Genomic DNA, 13,125 nt, shown 5'->3' with positions numbered 1-13,125 from the left:
CTCCTTCACACCCACACTCCAGACACCCAAAATGAATGTTAATCCCCACTGACTCCAGGATGCATTCATGCATATGCAGGCATCTGAGGTCTAAGAAGAGTGTTTCTTTGCTTAAAATTGACCCCAGCTATTGTTCTGAGCTGTGTTTTAATTTCATTCTAGAATCCATGTTCAAATCTGAAGAATGGCTGCTGTTAGAATTAATATTTGCTATTTACCCAAAGTCCAGAATACACCTGAACACAGGATAGACAAGGTTTAGAGGGATATTGGACTCCCAGAGATGGTTTGATGTTCGGAATGTACTAATTATGCAGTGGGGAACATTCTGCTTGGATGCGTCGCCTCTGGTAAGGAACTTACACAATTATTGTCCGTCGTCTTTGTGTGCAGATCTTCGTTGATTCTATTGTGTTTCTTTGTATCTACTGTGAATGCTCGCGAGAAAATGAATCTCAGGGTTGTATTTGGTGACATATACGTACTTTAATAATGAATTTACTTTGAATTGGGCTGAAGGTCCTGTCTGTGTTTTATGACTAACTCTCGAAGACCGAGAAAATCGCCTCGTTGCTACTCTAACCCGTTAACGCCTTTTTTTTCGAAAACCCGTACCTCTTCAGTTATTGACTCTCCCAGAAGAGGGAACACCCTCTCCAAATCTCGCACCTTCCGACCCAATTACAAAACAAGGAGGCTGTCTCAGAGCCTCTATGCTCACATGACACCTGAAACGGGGGAGTGGTAAAGTGAATGGAGTCCCGTGAAAGAGCCCGAGCGAGGTAGCGCTCAGTGTAGCCACGGCTGTGTCTTTAATTGGGATCAAACGGACAGACAGTTACGGGGAAGGGGCGAGTCGTGAACGCGAATCTGGATCTTGCGAAACACTTCTGCTTCTTCACGGCCAGTGTTAACTTTTCTCTGAAAACGATCACGAGTGTGGAACTCGCTAGAGCTCTCTAGGAAGTACAACCATCCCTTTAACACAGCCTTCAAACCGGGTAATTATAACTGATTAAACGTAAATTTCAATGGACAGAGTATTTGATACGCTGTACAATAGATGTTTTGCTAAATTGATATTGTGGTTGATGTTTTCTAAATTTATTTTCTTTTTAAGGCGGGTTGTCTTTAGTTTTGAGACTGACATTTACTTTGCCTCTCGGTAGGGTGGAAGCAGGGGGTCTCTCAATGGCATTCCTGACGAAAAGGAAGAGGTTTAAGTTTCTGGTGAGGCTGACGGTGATGAACTTGTCTGCCGTGCCGTTCGTGAACGGGATCCTTTTCTGCAAAATCCGCCTCCTGCAAGGCGGAGGCTTCAGCGAACTGACCTCGAGGTGAGCAAGCGACGCACGCCCGGTTGAAAGAGGCCATTCGTTCTCCCCCTAGCGTTCATCCTAGCCCTTCCAAGAGGATAATTCCCCCACCCCACCCCTTGAAGGACTCGTCTTAATGTTACGGTATATCGTGCTCGTTCCACAGAATCCGTAGAACATGCCATTCAACCCATCTTATCGATGCTATCTCTTTTCCTGTCCCGATCTGCATATCAAAGGGCAATTAAATTTAGAACGTGAAAACCCCACATACAGACCGTATCGAAGGCTGTGGACCCTCGTTTGCAAAACTCCGAGGCAGACGCTCTATTTTTTTCGGCGGGCCAGCCTGACTTTAACAGGGGTAATTCCAAGAAACACGAGTTTAAATCCCAGCGTTTAAACTAGTTTTATTTATTTAGGTTTTAATCAAAGAACCGTACAGCACAGAAACGGGCCATTTTGGCCCATCTCATCCTTGACGACCCTGATGTGTCCCGGATGGTGAGGGTCTTTAATGATGGACGCTGCCGTCTTTCGGCATCGCCTTTCGAAGATATCCATAAGACACGGGAGCAGAATTAGGTCATGCGGCCCATCGAGTCTGCTCCGCGATTTCATGATTTATTATCTCTCTCTCAACTTCGTTCTCCGCCTTCTCTCCGTAACATTTGACTCCCCGATTAATCAAGAACCTATCAATCTCCACCTTAAATACACCAAATGACTTAACCTCCACAGCAGTCTGTGACAATGAATTCCACAGATTCTCTACGCCGGCTAAATAAATTCCTCCTCATCTCTGTTCTAAATGAACGTCCCTCTGTCCCCTCTGGCTCCAGACTCCCCCCAGTATAGGAAACATCCTTTCCACGTCCACTCTATCGCGGCCTTTCAACATTGGATCGACCGGAGAGCTCGAGCAGGACTATGAGAAGGTGATTCTGTCTGTACTCTGGTACCATTCTTACAAGAAGTTGATCTTGCGCTGCAGAGGAACGATTGGATGGAAGTATATTGCAGCTTTACCTATTGATACCAGTTTATAACCCTTTGGTTATCCAGTACTTGCGACTTGGTCCGTTCAGTGTGAAGCGATTTTTTTCTTCCCCAGCTTGGCATCTTGGATTTTTAATACATTTCTTAGTGCAAACACCATTAAGACTTTCACTGCTCTTTTGTAGAAAACTTTCTGTAAAATCTGCTTGTGGTATTTAGTAGCTTACACATGGCTGAGAAAGTTTACTGGTACTGTATTGGGAAGTTTCATGACGAAAGAATAAAGCATTCCGGCAGCCTATCCAATCTCTCATTGAATAACATCCTACATACCAGGCCAGCACCTGGTGAATCTCCCCTGCACTCTCAGTTCTGAAACCTGGAAAAGACCTGCTTACCTCCTTTGGATAGGTTGCAGACTGGTTTATTAGTGTCTTATGTACAGTGAAAAAACATGTCTTGAATACTGTCCACAAGATCAGATCATTACACAGATCATTGAAGCAGTACAAGATAAAACAATAACAATGCAGAATAAAGATCAAAAGATGTAGAAACAGAATTAGTGCATTCGGCCCATTGAGTCTGCTCTGCTATCCCATCGTGACTGATTTATTTTCCCTTTCAACCCCATTCTCCTGCTTTCTCCTTGTAACCTTTGATGCTCTGACTAATCAACCTCCACTTTGAATACCTGTAAAGTGTTGAGAGAAAGTACAAGTGCAGGTAGACAGTAAAATGCAAGGTCACAATGAGATACAGTACTATGCAAAATTCTTGTCCACCTATGCAGAGCACTGTACTAATTTTATGTATTGCACTGTACTGCTGCAAAAACAAAACTGATTTCGTAACGTGATGGTAAACCTGATTCTGATCTGGGTCTCCACTGTGGACTGAGAGTGGATAGGAGGCAGGGAGAGGGGAATCATGATTGGGAAAAGGGGAAGGGAGCAGGAAGCACCAGCAAGACATTCTGTAATGACTGATAAACCAACTGTTTGGAATTAAATGACCCTGCCTGTGGCACTCCTCCACTCCTTCTCTGCCACCCCTCCCACAGTGCTCCACCCTCGCTGTTTCCAACATCTTTTGCCCCCACCAGATTTACAAGCTTGCTCTCCACTCCACGTTGACAAATACAGTACTGTGCAGAAGTCTTGTGTGCCCTTGCACAGTCCTGCAGAGTGACATCGAGTCCATCTTATCGTACAAGGAACCGTTCCAAATCTTATAACAGTGGGGTGGAGGCTGTCCTGGAGCGCCAGGAAGTCGTGTCGCAACTGTACAAAATGACGGTTAGGCCACAATTTGAAGTATCGCCTGCAGTCTGGCTGCACGCAATACTTCAAATGTTATAGGAAGGATGTGGAAGTAGTGCTGAAGATGTTCACTGGCATCTCGCCTGAGTTAGAGAGTATCAACTCTAAGGAGAAGTGGGACAAACCTCAATATCAATTATAAAATCACATTACAGCAGGTACAGACAGAGTAAGATGTTAATGTCTTTTTGCTAGGGTTAAATTGAAGGTGAAGGCAGGAGAGTCCAAACGACCTGTGCAGGGCAAGTTTTTTTTGCACAGAGGGTGGTGGGTCCCTGGAATACGTTGCCTAAGGAGGTGGAGGCAGATACAAAAGATGTGTTTAAAAGGCTCATGAATGTGCAGAGAATGGAGGGACATGGAGATAGAAGGGATTGGGTGTCATTAACTGGTTAGTACCCCATTGTGGGCCGAAAGGCCTGCTACTGAGCTGTTTTGCTGTACGTGTAAACTTGGGCCGTCTGGAAAGTGGGAAGCTGAGAGGAGACCTGACAGAAAGTTATAAAATCCTGAGGCATAGGTAGGACAGACTTTTCTCTGGGTGCAAGTATTAAGTATCAGAGGACATTCATGTCATGTGAGACACGGAAAGGAGATGTGTGGGGCAGGATTTATTTTCCAGATTGGAGGGTGCCCGGATCGGGCTCTAAGGGTGGTGGTGGAAGTGAATATGATAATAGTGTTTAGGCAGGCAGAAGGACAGGCAGGGAATAGAGGGATCCTGTGCGGGCAGGTAGGATCAGTTTAATTTGGTATTGTGGTCAGCACAGATGTTGTGGGCCGGATGGCCTGTTTCTAAGCTGTACTGTTCAATGTTCTGTATCATATTACTTCCTGTAGTCTGGCAAGCAGAACTGTATGCAGTGATCCATATAATACTAGATTGTTGTATTTTAAAAAAAAAAAAAAAAAAAAAAAATCCCAATTTAAACATTTGGTTATATGGTGCTCCTAGTGTAGCCTCCTCCACATTGGTGAGATCTGACATAGATTGGGGGACCACTTCTCCAAGCACCTCCATTCTGTACACCAGAAAAGGCAGGATCTCCCAGTAGCCATGTGTTTCAATTTGACCTCCTGTTCCCATTGTCACATGTTGGTCCAAGACCTCTTCTACTCCCATGACGAGGCTAAACTCAGGGTGGAGGAGCAACACCTCATATTCCATCTGGGTAGCCTCCAACCTAATGGCATGAACATCAATTTTTCTAACTCCTGATAATTTCTCTCCATTCTGGTTACCCTCTCACTCCTCCTCTTCTCCTCACCTGCCCATCACCTCCCTGTGGTTCCTGTTCTTCCATGCTCCACTGTCCTTCCCTATCAGCTTCCTTCTTCCTCCTATCCTCACCTAGCTTCTCACTTCACCCCATCTTCCCCCCTCACCCACTCTCACGGATTACCTGCCAGCCTGTACTCCTTCCCCTCCTCAGCATTATCTTGGCTCTACCCATTTCCTTTCCCGTCCTGCTGAAAGGTCTTGGCCTGAAATGCTGACTGTTTATTCCTGTCCGTAGATGCTGCCTGACTCACTGAGCATTTCCTCCAGCATTTTGTTTGTGTTGCTCAGCTTAAAAACTGGCGGGGTTTCCAGACCCATAGCCGAATGTGTGGATTATACATTGAATTGGATAATAATGTTGCTCCGTGTTCTGTGGGTCAATTCTTGCGGGCTGGTGGAGGCCGGGGTGGGGGGAAGAGGATGGCGAAGGGGGAGGATTTCTCTGCAGGAAGAAGTGATGTTTTGGAACACTCTAACAATTGAGATGTTGGAAACAGCAATGGCTGCTTTTCAAGGCAATTGTATTAGGCATTCAGCAGAATGAATAGCAGATGAAAGTTAGCATTAGGGGTGGCACTGTCCTCCAAGAGAACCTCAACCTTGTCGTAGTTTGGAGACTTGCGTGCCTTAATGACCTGGAGAGCAATGCTGGCTGGAGTCAGGGCCTTCTGCTTTGGCTCTTGCTAGGGCCACCCTTGCCAAACGAGGTCAAAGGGTAGAGGCCAGACTGGTCCTCCAGGTTCGGGGTTTAGCTCAGGGCTAACAACTCTGAGTGGTAAAACAAAACAGAAGTGAAGAATCCTTCTACATCTGAGTGACCAAAGACAGACGCAGATGGAGAACCCTTAATGATACCCTCAATGTCAGTGGCCGAATGGGCAGTTAGTCAGAAGTAAGTAACGGATGATATGGTAGCTGAGTGGTTAGTGCAACGTTTTACAGCGCTAGTGATCTGGGTTCAGTTCCTGCTGATGTCAGTAAGGAACGTACTGTATATTCTTTCCCTTGACTGGGGTGGTTACTTCTGGTGCTCCAGTTCCCTCCCATATTCCAAAGACCTTTGTATTGGGATTAATAAATTGTGGGTATGCGTTGGTGACACTTTCAGGCTGCCCTGCAGCTCACCCTCGGGCTGTGTTGGTTACTGATGCATTTCAGTGTCTGTTTCAATGTACATGTTGCAAACAAAGCTAGTCTTCATCTTTACAAATCTAATCTTTAGCAAAGGGAATTGACGGTATTTACCGAGAACCAGCATGGATTCAGTGGGCCAAATACTGATCTGCTGTATGGAATCGGGGACCGGGGGGAGCAGCCCAAATGGTCACACACTAACATCACACAGACGGCACCCTTTGGAGTCGGTGTGAATGGGTGAGAGGGGTGGTGGGTGGGTGTGGTCAGTGTTACGTACCCCGTAACTGGGTTGCCAAACCAGCAGAAATGGACCACTCGTTGGAGTCTGGTTTACTAGGAACTAGTAAGGTTTTATTAAAGAAATAAGTAACACAGTACTCTAAATGTAAGGATATAAATGCAACAGGTTAGCAATGATAATACACACATGTACACGGAACTAGGGTAATAGGAATCAAGCTCTATCACAGTCTAGGGATAAAATTATCAGTCTTAAGTGATGCAGAGTTCAGTTCAGCTTAGTACAGTTCGCAGTAATCGCTGTTGTGCCGTTGGAGAGAGGGAGGGGGATGCAATTTGATTCAGGCAGACCTTTGATGTCTTCGCAGTTGGTTTTCGGGCAGACCTTTTTGTCTTCTATCCTGCTGTGGTCACCAACTGTGTCTCCTCCGTTGCGGATACAACTGTTCTTCTGTGGTGAACCCGGCACCCAGGCAAGGGCAGACAAACGCACCAGGTTCCCACCGATCGTACCTTTACACCCTGTGAGTCTATCGTTGGTTCCTGTGAACTGGACCTCCAAACTTCCACCAACTTGTGGGGGCACACCGCTCTTCCAGGGTCTCGTTATCTCATGATCTCGTGGTGTGTCCCGTGCCTTAGCGAACTTGTTCTTTTTATCCCCCTGCTGGGGTATCGCCTGTCCATCAAACTTCAAACAGTTCAGGTTCAAAGCAACCGGTCCGTCAATACTCGGAATTGTGTCTCTTTTCTGTTAATCTCTCTCTCCTCTCTCATTAGCATTTTGAACATTTCTCCATTGTCTCCCTTGTCTCTCTCATTAGCATCAATCGTCTGATAACTTGGTTTGGCGTCACATCAGAATTTGGTTTGGGGCGACTGATGGAATTGGTACTGAAGGAGTTCCCTTTGGTGGGAGAGGCACATTTTTGGGATAAGTTAGGATGGAGGGAGAAGGAATTTCTTAGAAAAGTTTAAAACACTTCAGAGAGAGAGTGTACAGAGAGAGTCTGTACTTTTTCCCCATAGATGCTGCCTGGCCTGCTGAGTTCTTCCAGCATTTTGTGTGTGTTGCTCGGATTTCCAGCATCTGCAGATTTTCCATTGTTTGAGAAACAGGCCTTTCAGTCCACGGAGTCCGTGCTGGCCATCAACCATCTATTTAACACTAGATTAATGCAATTTTAATTCCCCCCCACATTATTATCTATTACCCCCCATTCCACCATTTATCTACACATTGGGGGCAGCTTACAGCAGCTGATTAACTCGCATCTCTGGTATGGGGGAGGAAACTGGGGGGAACCCATTGCAGGAGAAACTAGCAAACTCCACACAGACAGACAGACACACAGTGCTGGAGGTCAGGATCGAATCTGGATCTCTAGAACTGCAAGGCAGTGGCTCTACCCACTGCACCACTGGATCTCTGGAACCCTCCAACCCGGAGGTGGGTGGAATTGGAGACCCCGTTTAAGTTGGAGGTCGGAGTAAATAGGCTGGGGAGTTGAGGGCTACAGAAAAGTGGGGCTGAGGCCAAGGTCAAATGGACCATGTTGCTGTTGACTGGGTCAGAGCTCAGGGAGTATGACTTGGGGGTGGAGCTGCAGCTGCCAGTCAGCTGCGTGGCCTTTGCGTCAATCCTTTTTCCTTCTCTTTTCCTGTTGGGACTAGAACTGCCTTCCTCAGGAGGCTAGATTTAAAACTTGGATGGGAGCCCGGTCTGCTGACACATCTGAGTCTTGTAGTTTCTCAATGGGTTAGCTCAATGACTACCGAGGATTTTCTTCAGAATGGCCCTTCTTTGAATCGATCCAGAGTGGTGGGTTATTGAAGCCACCCCATTGGGTCTCTTCACACCCTGGACACAGTAGATGACCCCATCAAACTAGCAGGTGTCAGCCCTGAAAGGCCGTTCAGCAACAGTTACTACCCTGCAACTCTCAGACTCCTGAACCAGTGTGAATAACTTCACTCACCTCAACTCTGAACTGATTCCACAACCTGTGGACTCACTTTCAAGAACTCTACAGCTCAAAGTTGTCGAGTCCTTGAGAAGATGAATCTACAGGTTGTATACTTCTAATTGATGTACGTTGAACTTGTGTTCTCATTTTCTTTCTGCATTTGCGCAGTTGTGTTTTGCACATTGGTTGTTTGTCTTTGTAGTTTCTCACTGAGTCTATTATGTCTCTTTGTATGTACTGTGTATGCCCACAACAAAATGCATCTCGAGGTTGTATATAGTGACATTTGTACACCATATGTGTAATTTATGTTAAACTTTGGGGCCCCGAATAGTGGTGAGAGAGGAGGCACGGGGCAGATGTAGCACTTGTCCTACATGTCAAGGAGATCAGTGGGGTGGGACAAATAGACAGGGGAGTCAGAGAGAGAGTGATCCCTTTGGAAAGCAGAGAGTGGGTGGGGGGAAGGATATGTGAGGGGAAAGATTATCCTTCCTCACCTGGTCTCGCCTGTTACCTGCCAGCTCGAACTCCTTCCCCTCTGCCCCTTCTTATTGAGTTTTCGCCTTTTGGACCAGTCCTGATGAAGGGTCTCAGCTGGAAACTTCGACTGTTTATTCCCCTTCATAGATGCTGTCTCACCTGCTGAGCTCCTTCAGCATTTTGTGCCTGTGCCCTGGATTCCCAGCATCCGCAGAACCCCTTGTGTTACTGAAGCCTCCAGCGTGGCCTGCAGGAAGAGGCACCTTAAGATTGTGGCTAATTTTTGACTTCCCTCTCTGACCAGTGAAAATTTATCGTTCTGATTAAAACTAACAACTGGAGCAGCATTGGTGTGTGCCCTTTGCAGAAGGAAATTCCAACGTTGAACCACTGTCTAGCTATTTCCTGGAGAAGGTGGGTTGTCTGCTGAGGCGACACAGTGGTGCAGCAGGTAGAGCAAGCTCTGGGGTCCCAGGTTCGATCCTAACCTCCGGTCTTGTCTGTGTGGAGAATGTGTGTTCTGGTTTCCCCAGAAATGTGGATCAGTAGGTTCTGGTGTGGGTGTGGGGGGGGGATGTGTAAGAGACCATAGGGGGAGAGATTGTTCTGAGAACTAGCGTAGCCCAGCATGCACCAAATAACTGCCACAAACTGTGCGGTAATCAAAATTTCCCCACCTGATGCTCGCTTCATGTTGAACAACTTGTGGTGCCTAAGATTTTTTCCTGTGTGGATGAGTGGGAAGTGTGGAGGATAAGGTGGGATAAGATGGGACTTCTGAAAAATGAGTGATTGGCATAGACTTTATGAATCTTTGAGTAGACCACCTACAGGAAAAATGTAAATAAGGTTGACAGGACTGGAGGACCTGAGTTATAAGGAAAGATTGAATAGGTTGGGACTTTATTCCTTAGAATGTAGAAGGTTGAGAGATTTGATCGAGGTGTACAAAATTATGAGCATTATAGATTGAGTTTGTGCAAGCAGGTTTCTCCCTCTGAGGTTGGGAAGGACTAAAACCAGAGGTCATGGGTTAAGAGGGAAAGGTGGAAAGTTTAAGGGGATCATGAGGGGAAACTTCTTCACTCAGAGGGTCGTGAGAGTGTAGAGCGACCTGCTGGTGAAAGTTGTGCATGCAAGCTTGATTTCAACGTTAAAGAAAAGTTTGGGTCAGGGTATGGAGGGCTTTGTGGGTGCAGATCAAGAGGAGAGGGCAGTCCTGCATGGACTAGATGTGCTGTACTTCTCCATGATATTTATCTACTGGAATTCCAAAGATCATGAGTTATAAGGAGAGACTGGCCAGGCTGGACTGTTTTCCCTGGAGTGGAGGGTGCTGAGGGGTGACCTGATGCTGGTGTGTAGACTTGTGAGCAGGTTTAGACAGGGTGAATAGACATTTTTTTTCAGGGTAGGGGAGTCTGACACTAGATGGCACAGGTTTAAGGAGAGGAGGGCAAGTTTTAAAAGAGACCTGAGGGGTAGGCAGGTTTTTCCACACACAGTGAGGAATTCGAAGAGCTGACCCCTGAGGGACAAATTTTCTCTGCAGAGGGTATAATTGAGGAAGCTGCATAACAGTTTCCATGTTTACAAGACAGACAAATTCATAGATAGAAAAGGCTTAGAGGAATAAGGGGCCTAAGCAGTAAAGGTTTAGAGATATGGGCCAAATGTGGGCAAGTTTTTGGCTAGCATAAGGAGGCATTGACAAGATGGGCCGAATGGTCTGCTGTATAACTCTGACTCAGGATTCAGAAGACCGAGAGGAGAAATTAAAGTTAAGGCAAGATGGATGTGGGGAAGTTCCAGACTTAGGATTCACTGATTTTATTTTTTTTCTCTTTTTTAAAAGAAGTGGGCTGTTTGAGAAAGATGAGTTGATATTTTCTCTCAAGACCCTGGTCTTGCTCCCAAGGCAGAGGGGGCTGAGGCTGAGAGGTGAAAGGTTACCGGGGGGAGAGGCAGGAGTTTGGAGTTGTGGTTCCAATAGCACAGCAGGACCGGAGAGGCCTAGTGACCAGCTTCTCTAGCTGAAACGTAACCATTCTGTTTCATCTGGCGTTGTCAGACCCTCCTGCTACTAACCTGGAAAGCCACGCTGCACTTGGCCAATTTCAACACTTGCCTCTCGGTTACTACATTCACCAAGGGAGAAGCACTTCTGAAGAACTGTTTCTGGGAAGTGGTCAGAGATCTCCTGAGGCTGGGATAGCAGGTGCTGTAGATGTGGAGAGCTGCCTTCCTGATCTCTCTCCTTCATTTTTTTCGTCCTTCCATTCTGAAAGAGTGAGCCAGGGGCAGGGGCCGCAGACAGTATTGAGGTCTGTTTTCATGTCGTACGGCTAAGAAACAGCCACGCATTCCTAGTCCCCCGCACGGTCAAACTGTACGCTGACAGCGCCGAGGCTGGGATTGAACCCAGCTCTACCATCGTGCTCTGGAGCACGGACGGAGCCTGACTTCCTCTCTCGTTTGTGGAACGGCCTGAGCCGGTTTGTTCACTGGTTTAGGCGGGGAGGGGGAAGAGTGCCTGGTTTGGGCCTGCCTGCGTTCCAGAGTTCACCTCTGCACCGCTCTACAGCTTTCCACAGCCTCCGACGCTGGAGGCTGCAAGGGGAGCGGTTTGGGTTTACAGAGTTTCTCGGTGTTTGCCCTAACGACGTGACCTCACTCGGTGAGCGTCATCAGCAGATGCAAGCAGCTCTGGGTGCGGGCAGATGGGAAAAAAAAAAGGGCCAGCTGTGCTCTAACAAGTTTTAGGCAGATCTGGTCATGACAGCTGGAATAAGGGAGGCGTTGATGAGTCATTGTGCCTCTGTGGTTGTGGCTTCTGGGCACGTCAGGCTCCTGTGCGCTGTGTGAGATGTGTGTGAGGGGCTACTATTGGCCCCAAATTCCACCCCCTCCTCATGACCTCAGAATCTGGTTTAGAATCTGGTTTATTATCACTGACTTAATGTCGTGAAACTCGTTGTTTTGAGACAGCCGTCAATTGCAAGGCATAAAAAAAATTACTGTAAGAAATGATGCACAAGAGGAATAGAAGAACACACACAATGCTGGAGGAACTCAGCAGGCCAGGCAGCGTCTACAGAAAAGAGGACTGTTGATGTTTCGGGCTGATGCCCTTCAGCAGGTGGAGAAAAAAGCATTCATGGACCATTTAGGGGAGAGGGCAGCCCTGAATAGACTAGATGGGCTGAAGGGCCTGTTTCTGTGTTGTACTTCTCCATGACATTTATCTACTGGGATTCCAAAAATCATGAGTTATTAGGAGAGACGGGTCAGGCTGGACTTCCCAGAAACACTTCTTCAGAAGTGCTTCTCCCTTGGTGAGTGTACTAACCGAGAGGCAAGTGTTGAAATTGGCCAAGTGCAGTGTGGCTTTCCAGGTTAGTAGCGGGAGGGTCTGACAACGCCAGATGAAACAGAATGGTTACGTTTCAGCTAGAGAAGTGGTCACTAGGCCTCTCCGGTCCTGTTGTGCTATTGGAACCACAGCTCCATACTCCTGCCTCTCCCCCCGGTAACGTTTCACCTGTCAGCGCTCAGTCTCAGTCCCCTCTGCCTTGGGAGCAAGATCAGGGTCCTAAGAGAGGGAATTTCAACTCGTCTTTCTCAAACAGCCCACTTTTTAAAAGAAAAAAAAATAAAATCAGTGGACCTCCGGCGGGAGGAGAAGATGGCAGCGCGCCGCACGTGTGCAGCCCTCCGGTGAAAAATGATATCGTATCTGTTAAATAGGGACCGCGGACAATTCTGATTTGATGGAGACAGACGTGAAATCACAGAGGAACATCTGGAGAAATTTCTGAAACTCCCATCCGCTGCTGTCGTTACTGTGTGGTTGGGAATCTTTCGGAGGGTAGGCCTCAAAATCCCCTGCCTTGCCCGCTTTTGGCAACCGAGAAGGAGGTCGAATCGTTTGGCAGAGATGGCGCTCAGTACTTGGTGTCAGAGAGTTGATCAGAGCTCGAAGTTTTCGGATGACTCAGAGTCAGATTGTGGTCGGCATGGCAGGGAGAGTTTTCCTTCCTTCTCCCGTCTGCGTGAGATGTGGGACATTTGAGAATCTTTGAACTTTACTGTGCTCACGGACTTTCTTCATCAGGTTATGGTATTGTGCACTGTTGTAACTATATGTATAATTATGTGGTTTTTGTCAGTTTTTTCAGTCTTGGTTTGTCCTGTGTTTGTGATATCACACCGGAGGAAATAATGTATCATTATTTAATGTAAGGTATTATTATAATGTAAGGTATTGGTGTGGGTGGAGAGTTGGTTAGCAGACAGGAAGCAAAGAGTGGGAATAAACGGGACCTTTTCAGAATGGCAGGTGGTGACTAGTGGGGTACCGCAAGGTTCAGTGCTGGGAC

General features: G+C 47.0%; 1 protein-coding gene across 2 annotated transcripts in view; it reads left to right on the top strand.

Moving 5' to 3' along the window:
- Positions 1–656: 656 nt before the first annotated feature.
- The window catches only part of LOC140198193 (early estrogen-induced gene 1 protein-like), a 35,954-nt gene continuing 23,485 nt past the window's right edge, over positions 657–13,125 (top strand). The window contains exons 1-2 of one of the 2 annotated variants that reach the window (XM_072259214.1): positions 657–1,001; positions 1,170–1,337. In XM_072259214.1, coding sequence (XP_072115315.1) covers positions 1,192–1,337 — 146 coding nt within the window. In that variant the 5' untranslated portion in view covers positions 657–1,001; positions 1,170–1,191. The remainder of the gene's footprint in view (positions 1,002–1,169; positions 1,338–13,125) is intronic. The other variant, XM_072259212.1, reaches the window with a different exon arrangement.

This window comes from Mobula birostris, chromosome 5 (assembly GCF_030028105.1).
Source record: "Mobula birostris isolate sMobBir1 chromosome 5, sMobBir1.hap1, whole genome shotgun sequence".
Classification (NCBI taxonomy): domain Eukaryota; kingdom Metazoa; phylum Chordata; class Chondrichthyes; order Myliobatiformes; family Myliobatidae; genus Mobula; species Mobula birostris.
Note: the sequence above shows the minus strand (reverse complement) of the source record. Positions and strands in the feature narration are given on the sequence as shown.